General features: G+C 44.2%; 1 protein-coding gene across 1 annotated transcript in view; it reads right to left on the bottom strand.

Annotated features, from left to right (window-relative positions):
* The window catches only part of CASQ1 (calsequestrin 1), a 141,114-nt gene that overhangs the window by 2,568 nt on the left and 127,344 nt on the right, over positions 1-11,202 (bottom strand). The window contains exons 9-10 of the mRNA XM_086947615.1: positions 3,494-3,594; positions 2,282-2,356 (exon numbers count right to left, since the gene is read on the bottom strand). Of these exons, the coding sequence (XP_086803741.1) occupies positions 2,282-2,356; positions 3,494-3,594 (176 nt within the window). The remainder of the gene's footprint in view (positions 1-2,281; positions 2,357-3,493; positions 3,595-11,202) is intronic.

Genomic DNA, 11,202 nt, shown 5'->3' with positions numbered 1-11,202 from the left:
ATCAGTGCTAATATATCAATAAATGCACATTCACACATTCATTACTACAGTGCAAAGGTCACATTTCAGTTTATTACCACAGTACAGCAAGTGACATGAGGAAAACACTATTTACTGCTCACAGATTGTATAAAACATTTACTCTGCATATTTTGCAGCCATTGAAAAGATATGAGCTTGACTTAGTGGTGAACCTTTGAAATAAAGATGCTCATGGTGCAGTGGTATCAGTAATGTTTGCTAATCAGGTTACTGCACATGCCCAGCTTTTTAACCAAAATTTCAAATTATGCGTAAATCCTTTCAATACATTTTTAGATCTTCAGCACATGCTATAATCAAAGGAGACTGCGGGAATTGTGAAGTAAGTAAATGAAGAAACTACGTGGTAATGCAGTTACTGTAATTCAATCTCATTTTTCTTTGCTAAAAAGTATGAAATTCAGCCATAGTAATGACCACCAGCTTTTTGGTAAACATCTGTCTTATTGTAACCCATCCACATCAGTCTTATGGCAATCCAGTTCGATAATCATAAGTCACGAGGTAACCCGTGACGAACACCATCCTATTGATAATCAAGATCAGTGATGACCACCAGCTTTTGGTAACCCAGATATTTAATGATCACCATTCCCACTGTAACAAATTCAATAATGACCACCAACAATGTGGTAACCCAGAGCAGTAGCAACCATCCAATGTGCGGTAACCAAATTCACTGATGACCACCATTTTTGTGGTTGCCCAATTCAATAATGACTGCCAGTCTTGTGGTAGGTAACCAGTTCAGCAATGACCACCAGGCTTGTGGTGACCCATTTCAATAATGAGCTGTTTACGACAGTTGAAATGCTTAGTACATCTGGCCTTCAGTCTAGTCGGGGAGGCCTTATGTATGCTTGCATAAGCTATACACCGCGAGACACTTCTGCATACAATATCAGTTTACCATGCATTGGCTGCTTGTTAGCAGACTGAAAAAGGCTTGGTTGGTAGCATCTGAGTGCGCCCACAGACACCTTAGTCAAAATTACTCCTAAATGGAGGTGGGTTATCATGAGCAGGTGCAAAGAAATGTGCAGACAGAAAAAACATGATCTTGTGAAAAATCACACCTTCCAGAAATAGCGAGAGGATTTAAGAGGTGGAAAAAAAGAGAGAAACTGGAACAAATAAAAGCACAGATGCAAAGGCACAGGAACAGGTTTAAGGCAAAATGTGGAGAGAGGAAGATGCTTCGTGGCAGAGAGGTGCTGTGGTAGAGTGAGGAAAAAAAAGAAGCTATGGGAAGAGAGGGCACAAGTAGAGGAAAAGAGACAGGTGGACAGGCTGGCACTGAGAAGGGGTGGGAGATACAGGCAGATGGGAAATGCAGCGGTGTGGGTGGGTGCAATAGATAGATGGAGGAAAGCATTTTTTGAGTGCCAGAATGAGAGGGAAAGCTATTGTTGGTGTGAAATGGAGAGGTAGGCGAAACCAGGGGCGGCTCCTCTGCAAGGGCGGAGGAGCGTCGCCCCACTGGCTCAGAGCCAGCAAGTGAAAAATAAAATGATATTTTACGATAGTTTTTTTATTTCACTTCGTATGAAGGGAAGGGCGCGGTCAATGAATTGGAGGGGAAGGTGCAGTTCTAGGTGCACTTCAAACTGCACATGTGTGTTCAGCCGGCCGCATCAGGCTGACCAAACACACATGCGCTCTTAGGTTCTCCAGCCCGGCTGTATTGAGCAGCCGTACTGGGGGAAACCCACAGACTCCCTAATCTGAGCGGAATGTTTTCTCAGCCCGCTCAGCCCAATCCCTGCGCTACTCTCATAAAATGAGAGCAGCGTGGGGATTGCAGAGGGAGTCCGTGACGCTGCCCCAGTGCCCGCTTGGAAAAGGAAGTTCACTGAGGCATGATGAGATGCTGGAGGAACGTTAAAGTAAGTGTTTTTTCAATTTTGTTTATTACCCCGCCCCCACTTGTTCCCTCGCCCTGTGCCTTGTCCACCCGTCTCACCACCTCTTAATTGTGTCGTCCGCAACTGGGCAAAGCATGTGTGAGCCAGAGCCATAGCTAGGTGATCCAGAGGAAAGTTGAGAGAGTGATTGATAGAGAGAGAGAGAGAGAGAGAGAGAGAGAGAGAGAGAGACTGAATAGTTTGGAAGAACGCTGTACAGAGGTTGGGAGGGCCACATTAGAGCATGAGAGGTATGGACAGACAAAAAGCAGAAACGCAACAGTAGAGGAGACAGGAAGAACAGCTCGTATGATGGCAGGCTGTGATGCACTTACATCTGTAACATTCACCACACCAATGTGTGGTCTGGACAGGTCGATATCAAAGGTCTCCTCCCAGTATGGGATCAGCTGAAAAGGGAAATGAAGAGAAAACTCGTAAGTAGTGCATAAGCTTTCAGGAAACTTCTCAAGACCTGGCTGTTCGTTCAGTTGCTTGCCCCCCCCCCCACCCCCACCCCCAGCGCCTTGAGACCCTCACGGGGGAGTAGCGCTCTTTACAAATGTTTGATTGATTGATTGATTATGCTTGGCTGCAAATTGCACAGGAGGCCTGTCTGTGGTGCTGTGACAAGCTCCTCAATGAACTAGGCAGAGATACATAGATTGCCCTACCTACAGTCATCTAGGAGTATCATTAACCAACTCACAGTTTAGGCATTGTCACTTCAGGTGAAACCGACATATGCCTGACTCTGCCCAGTCCCCTAAAACATCCTCGCCAATCCAGAGGTTTCTCAAATTGCACACCTCTGCGACCTTTGAACATTTTGAATAAATCAATTGTTTCCCTTTTAGCCCTAAATATGCATATGTCACCCCTTAAACGCTATTTCAAATTGCTGCTCGTCTCATATGGAATTTATCGATCCTATCAATGTTCTCACCTGCACCACGTTGATCTTACCCAGATCAGTTGCTCCTTGCTCACTGGGGACACTAGGCACTATACCCCGCCACCGTAGGTAGAGTGTCTCCCTTTTCATCTTTTGCTGCCCCTTGCCTTCCCAAAACAAACATTACTTCATCACTCTTGCACCCTCTTTGCTCCCCTGCCACCCCAATATTTATTGACACAGGCGGTGCTATCTCTGACAAGAGAGTTACAAACCTTACACCATCATTTCTCATGCAGGCATAACGCCTAAGAACATATCCTGTATTATTCGAGGAATATTCCATAATAGTATGGAAGATTTGCAGGAAACCAGAAAAGAGACTTAAAAAAATATATACACTCTTCTGGCAGAAATTATGTGCTACGCATTCCAAGGGTCATCATAAGCTAAATATTGATTTTTGGTGATTTATCTACAGGAGTGAATTTGCAAAGTGCTGAAAGTCACCATTCAAAGTGAGCGAGCGAATACAGAAATGGCGATACGGTGCACAACGCGATCAAGTTGGGGTATTCACCACAGGCATCCGCATGGGTCAACAATCTCAACCAAAGACCAAAGGGTGGGTCTAAAGGAAAGTTCTGCCTACCAGTGGGAAGTCCTCTGGGTCAATCCAGATGATGCTCAGATCGGGATTGTCGGTGTTATCTTCAGCAACCTCTTTAAGGATCTCCAAGAATTCATAACCATCTGTGTATAAAACAAGAAAATCTCAGTTAACCAAAAATACATGAATGCATGAATGACATTCTTAGAGGGCCTAGAACAGCCAAACCTTTAAAAATTTAGGTTTAGAAGACTAATCGGGAATTTGTCTATCCCAACATGGAATCTGATTTGAAAATAAAGTCGAAAATCAAACTGTGGTTAAAGTTTTTGACGCCAAATATCAGTGTTACAAAATTATTGAAAATGTTTAGGCTAATTAAGTTACCAAGCTGGAGTTGTTAATAAATACCTTATGAAAAATAATAGGGTTACAAATTGATACCTACACCAAGATCAAATAACTAGAGGAGGATTCTAAATATCTGACTTCTTTATTATAAGAATATGTTTTTAGGTCTGGTTGACAGTGCAACTATCCGACTGACGTTCTGTTATCACTCATTTAAAATATGCATTGTGGGCTTTGGCTCTATCCAAAGGACTAGAAGTCCTTCACCCTATGCTGTTGACTATTCGGTGTATCACTTCACCTTCCATGACGCGTTTCAGTGGAATGGGTGAATGACTATTTTCCATTTGAAGAGTACCCTAATCATCAAGCTTTTTGTCATGTTCAATTCTTTGCCTCACGGAGGACATCTTTTGACCTCCAACTATACTTTCGATTCAGCGCAGCACAGGCAATACTCTATAATAGATCTGATTTTGTTGCCTCAATCGTTGTCTCAATAGACTGCTATGGAGGTGTGCGTGAGATCACTTCGGACCATAATCCGATCCTTTTACCAATGCAGCTGCGCACAACTATTCAGGAAGGGCTCCATTTTACTTTTTCCCGGTCCCTTCTCTCTAATCCTGCCTTTAGAGTTTGACTGACGGACCATTTGAGAGGGGTTATAGTGGACAATCAGGACCCTGCCTCGCTACATATTGTATGGGATACTATGAAGGCTTTTGTCAGAGGGGAAATCACGCCGTTTGTTCTGGAGGCAAATAAGAATGAAAGAGATAAGGTCTCTAAGCTGCATGCTCAGCAATCTGAGTTGGAGTGTAACATGCACAAGCTGCTTGGGGAGGCTTTAAAGTGCTAAACAATGTTTGAGCATGAAACACAGGAAAACATAATTTGAGAATGCCTGTATTCACATGTGTTGCCACATTAAACCCAGGCGTATAGACTTTGCCAATGCTGTTTCTCTTTATTGTGAAAAACATGGAGACAATAACGAGGCAATATGCACCATTTTCAGTAATATTTAAATATTAAGATTTCCTTTACCTGGAAAATAGAGATTGATCATCACATTTTGGCTGTGAAGCAACTGTGGTGCTAACCAAGGATCAATATTGTGCCATATCCTTTGCGGCTGTATATGGGAGTATTTTTTTTTAGTTTATCTTGCCCTCTTCATTATTATAACATGCCAATAATGTTCAAATGACTGCACTTTTGTAAGTTTCACAGACCTACCAAGGTATCACTTTCCCCTCTGCAAAGTTTCCTTTACTACTACACAATGACCCACATTGGAACATTGGATTGTTGAGAGCTCCATTGAGGATAAGTGGCCTTCCAGTGATTTGGGCCTTTAAACTCAGAAAGATGTCCTTTAACAACCATAAAAAACCCTAAGAAGTAGTTAGGGGTTAAGGGGGTGATATTTACCAGTATCATCATACCACTACCATGAGGTGTGAGAATCACAAGTGTAGTAATTACCGCATATTCACATTTTCTACCGAAAAGTGAGGAATTATGTGCAAAATGTATATTTTCTGTGACTACTGAAATTGGTAAGTGGAAAACTGTGTGAGTGCGCATTAATTGACCCTGATAAGGTCAAATCTCGATTCTCTGACTCCATGAGAAAAATTGCGAACTGGAAAATTGCGAACTGGATGACAAGCAATCGTCTTCAATTAAATGGCGACAAGACTGGTATACTGTTATTTGGAAAGGCTCCGGAGCTCTGGTCCGCTGACTGGTGGCCCGCTGAACTAGGTTTGGCTCATCTCTGAGGCAGGTAGTAAAAAAACCTCGGCATAAAGCTGGACCAGACACTATCAATGAAGGAACAGGTCATGGCTACTTGTGACTTATACTTTGCACTATGTGCCTGTTAAAGCATGTTTTTCTCCTTGGCTTCCATGATCCTCTAGGAAAACCCTAGTCCAGGCCGTGATAAGGAGTTTCCTCGACTACGGAAATGTGCTGCTGGTTGTGGTGAATGACACGCTCATGTCTAAGCTACAGGTTGTGCAGAATACAGCCGCCCTATTGGTCTGCAATCTGACCCTTAGGCTCTCCTTCTGCAACCATTTTGAGTGCATTGCATTGGCTACCAGTCAGGAAGTGTGTTATCTTCAAGTTATGCTGTCTCACTCACAAGCGCTAACCAGCAAAGCTCCAATTTATCTGCACACTAGGGGACATATTACCAAGCAATAGCGATAATTATTGCTATGCATGGTTAGCGGCAAAAACTATATTGCCGCGCTCCGACAATTTTTACCGCTGAGATACCTTGATATTATCAAGGTTTATCTCAAAAGCAGTAAAAATCCAGCGAAATGCATGAATATCGCTGAAAAATCAGCGATATTCATGCATTATCGTGACAATGCTCTTAGCCATGTTATCCAGCTTCCATTGGATAACATGGCTAAGAACTGCTCTGGGCAGGCGTTAGCTTTTGGAGATATTCGCGCTTAGCGCAAATATTTCCAAAAGTAAGGCTTTGTTGATAATTGGAGATAGCGATGTTAGCGACTGTTTCCAGTCGCTAACATCTTGGCATGCCCACTTTGCATGTCATTAGCGATAAATATCGATGACATGCAAAGTGGGCCCCAAGATGATCGCTATCTCCTACTAGCTGTCGCTAACTGGTGTTAGCGACAGCTAAGTAATAGGGCGATACAATTATCGCCGCTTTAGCGGGAAAAAGTCCCGCTAAGCCGGCGATAATGGCCCTTGGTAATATGCCCCTAGGTTCTGCCATTACTGCCGCTCCAGACTGCTTAGATACACCAACAAAGCTCTGCAACAGATTCCTCCAATCTGCATCTTGAGATTTACTGGCAGAGCCTTCTCATACCTTGGCCCAGTTCAATTGAAATAAAGTTCCTCTGAAAATTCGTCTGTGCACGGAACTCGGCAAGTTTAAAAGACTTCTGAAGACGTGGTTGTTCTAATGTATTCTGCAGGCCTGAGTGAGTAAAGCTCCGAGATACACCGCTGGTGGTGAATCGTTGCCCTATAACAAGTGGCAATGACATATGGAAGAGGTGTGGCGCAGCAGCCAGGGTGCCTGACTCCGGACCACAGGGTTCGCAGTTCGATTCCCGGCTCCAGCGGCAGGTTAGCCCAGCACCATGCGACTCTGGGCAATAGCTAGCTTAATCTTCCCGACGGCCCCCAGTGCTGGGACACCTCTCCGGAGGTAGCTGTGTGCTTTACAAATGCTGGTATTTCATCTCATAACATAACAACTGCCACCTTACTCACAATTCTGATCTGTGTGCAAACACCTTTTTGTAATCAAGGACCAAGCAGTGGGGTAGCTAGCCCTTGCGCTGCCTGTGGCAGTCCTTGTGTTTGCCTCCACACGGCCGCATGCAGGAAGGAGAGGGGTGCTGCAGATTCCTGCAACGGCCGCAGGTAAGAGTGGGGAGGTGCTGCTGATTCCCACACAGCCGCAGGTAAGGACGGTGGGTGGTGGGGTGCTGGCGATTCCTGCGATGGCCGCTGCCCCCAAAACTCGTGTCACTGGGACCAAGGGTGCAGTAAATACCGCTGATTATGTGTTAGTCAAGAGAAAACTTTACTAAAGGTTGTGTGGGCGCTTGTGTTGTGCAGCTCAATTTTGTGCGCCGACCATAAGCTTTCATACTGGTCAGTAACTAAACACAATGCTTTCATGGGTTTGACCCACGCAAACACTAATGCAAATGGTAATAAAGATCCCTAAGGCTTTCATACCCATGCCCTGTTAATTGGTGTGGTATTGCACTTGATTAATTTTGACTGCATAAAGGTGTGATAAATAGCATACAATTACAAGTTTGTATGGAATAACTTGCAGATTTTGCTGCTCATCGCATAAAAATTGAATGGCCTGGCAATTACTGTGTATCTATCCTCAGTTAAATTCGGCAGGTTTGACTGGCTGAAATTTTGATTCAAATGTTATCACATCGATTAATTATTGGGTGCAATAAGCTTTGCCCAACTTGTGATTGCATTGAACGATTCGCTCATGGATCAGAATTGCCCTCGCCACTCATACTGATGATCTAAATGTTGAAACGTGTCTACACTACCTATTTCTGAGTGTATCAAAGTTTTTGCATGTTACCCCCAGAAGAATTTCAGCAGGTTTGATCTGCAGAAATTTATCAAGGGTAAATTGTGGGGAGGTGGTATCGCAAAACTCAGAATTAGAGTCTGTAGAAGCATTGGAATTCACCACTTCAAGTAGAATCAGGGCCCACATTTAGATTTTTTTATTAATTCTCTGCCTCTGTATCCAAGCGGCACCCACTTTTGCTGATGGATTACCCATTGGTAAAGAACTACTAGTCATATGACGAATTCATGCGCAGGGGCGGCTCTCGGCTCATGGCGGCCCTGGGCAGGGAGAGTAGGTAGGGGGCCCTGGAAGAGAGGGTCGCTGCGGGGTAGAGCGCGGAGGTCAGTGAAGAGGGGTGTCAGGGTGTTTGGAAGTAGAACAGAGCCGGAGGTCGCCAAATCCCTGCCAGGGGCTGCCATGCAAATATGTATCCATCCTCAGAGGATTATTATATTAAGGATATATATTGGCGTGGTGGCCCCTGGGGTTTGGTGGCCTTGTGCAGGTGCACAGCTTGCACATGCCTAAGGCCACCCCTGCCATGCGCAACAAGCTCGCACATTGACCGCGGCACTTGAACTAGTCATCACGTGTGCCTGCTCGAGCTTTTCTCGATGGTAAAAAAACACACAGAGCAGATCCAAGTGCTTCTACCTCCCTAAGGACCACTTGAAGCAAAACACTTCATTGCTCATTTTCTCTTTTCTAAATAAATGTGTATTTGGAAATTCAGAAAAGCGTAATTGTGAACATAAACCCACTGTTAAGAGGTGCTCTTGTGTTGCTGCACTGAACAGCATGCCCTCTCTTTCTTCAAGAAGTGCATCTTGTGTTTTTTTGTTCAGAAAGCTAAAAGTCTTCAAATACTAGAACTGTTCCAAAAGTAAAACTCTTTCTAATTACAAGTTCCCTCTGAGCCTCTTCTGCACCACAAATCTAAATCTGTGAGAATACTTGTGCAGTAGACCATGTTTTTTGTGTGAAGGCTATATGTAAAATAAATAAAATGGGGTAGTGGGGAGTCGAAGTCATAATATGAACACACATTACACAATAAGTATATAGTTCATCTAATATCTTTATATTCAGAAAAAAGAAAAGGAATAATTTATCAGGCAACGTTATTATCCAGTCGAGCATTAAATTGCCAACACAATTTCACAAATTGAAGCACTGAAGTTGCTTGGTTACAATCAGTTAAACATTAAATTGGCAACAGAATTTCACAATTTAAAGCACTGACGTTGCCGGCACGTGTTTCGCAAAATGTTCTATCCGCTTCAGGGCAAAAATCAAAATAAAAGCTGCCCATTCCTGAGGTTACGTAATCAACATTGGACCAAGCACCTCAAAGAATACATGTATAGAAAGTCGTCTTTTGTTTTTATTTTTGCCCTGAAGAAGTGGATAGAACATTCCACGAAACACGTGTTGGCAACTTCAGTGCTTCAATTTGTGAAATTTTGATGGCAATTTAATGCGTGACTGACTGTAACTAAACAATATCTTTGCCTGATAAATGGATCCTTTTCTTTTTCTGAATATAAAGATATTAGATGAACTGTATACTTATAGTGTGATGTGTGTTTATATTATGACTTCAACTCCCCACTACCCCCCACCCCCTCATTGCATTTGTTTTAAAAAATTTTCCATCAGGATAACATGATATAAGTGGGTGAATGCACAGGGCCTCTGCTCAGTTTATTAACCCCTTCACTGCGGCGGCTATTCCGCCGCAGTGCTAAGGGGGCTGGACAGCCGCGCGGCGAGCGCATGCTTGTGACGGAACCGCTCCATCACTAGCCTCGATTGCGCTGTGCTCATGATGGAGCGGTCCCGTCACGGCCCCGCCCGCTCAATGGAACGCTCAGCGCAGGCACAGAATCCGCGCCGCGCAGGCGTGCCGGAACCACTCCGTCATCAGCACAGCGCGACCGCGGCTGATGACGGAGTGGTTACATCACCAGCAGGGGAGGGGTTAAATTCAATTTCAAGCAAGTATCTAAGATAGGTCAGTTTTGTAGCAGCCCCTTTGGCAGCACTGATTTCGGTGATGTTACCACTACCATTGTCCACCTAGTGATCCCTCTTCTTTGAGCACCGCTATGGGCCATATCTATCAAAAATTCCCACAACACAGCAAGCCACCTCGCTGCACTGCGTGAAAGCAAAAGGGTAGGAATTAGCCTTATTCACCATTATACAGCGCATTCCTGTCCTTTCCTAGTGTTGGCGCACCTTTGGCTGCCCAGTGCCAATGCAGACACCCCTGCATCGTGTTCCAAGTGAGCCTGTGTTGCAGGTAGGATTGTTTTTGTGCAGGAATGGACACCTACCTGCACAAAAACAATTATCAGAGGCATTTTCTTCTTTTTAAATTTGCTGCACAATGCAGCACACTTCCAAACAGGAAACAATGAGGATAAATAAAGTTGTTTCACGCCTCTGATGGGGAGGTGTAGAATTCCGATGCATTCCGAGGTCTACCAAACTTGATAGATCTGAGAATGCGTCAGAATCCTGGGTGTATGCGTATGAATATCCATGCTGCAACAGTGCATGCCTCCCTGCTGCAGACTAACGCATTACAAAAGGGGATGATGGATGGAGCGTTTGAGCAAATCAAACACTCACTCCCAGTCAACTGATCTGGGTTTAATCCATCACCATTCTATAGCTCACTCAGCCACCCCAGTTCAGACATGGCCATATGCAAATCAGTCTGACCCTGTGCCTCATGGGAACAGTCCAGCCCGAACTGCCAAGCCATGTCTTCCCTGGACCAGAAACAAGCATCCTGGGACCGGTTTCGGATTCATAATCCTCATCAGCCAGGCTATCTTGAATCAGCTGGACTGTTCCCATGAGGCACAGGGTCAGACTGATTTGCATATGGCCATGTCTGAACTAGGGTGGCGGAGTGAACTAAAGAATGGTGATGGATTAAACCCAGATCAGTTGACTGGGGGTGAGTGTTTGATTTGCTCAATCGCTCCGTCCATCATCCTCTTTTGTTTCGCAGACTAACGCATGGCAGCTATTTGCGTTGCCTTGCGTTACTCTAGATTTATCAAGCCACTAAGGGCCCCTCAAGGTGGCCTTATCTGGATTGATAAATCTCATTTGGGTTTTGTTTTGTCCTTAAATAATCTTATGTGGCATAAGGGCGACGCAAAACCTTGATAAATGTGCCCCTAAATGTATTACATTTACCAGATAACCCACCATCTACTGCATACTTTCATACAAAATTTAACAATGCAAATTGTTTCTA

The sequence above is a fragment of the Lissotriton vulgaris genome, chromosome 12, assembly GCF_964263255.1.
Source record: "Lissotriton vulgaris chromosome 12, aLisVul1.2, whole genome shotgun sequence".
Classification (NCBI taxonomy): domain Eukaryota; kingdom Metazoa; phylum Chordata; class Amphibia; order Caudata; family Salamandridae; genus Lissotriton; species Lissotriton vulgaris.
This window is presented reverse-complemented; position numbering and strand designations above follow the sequence as displayed.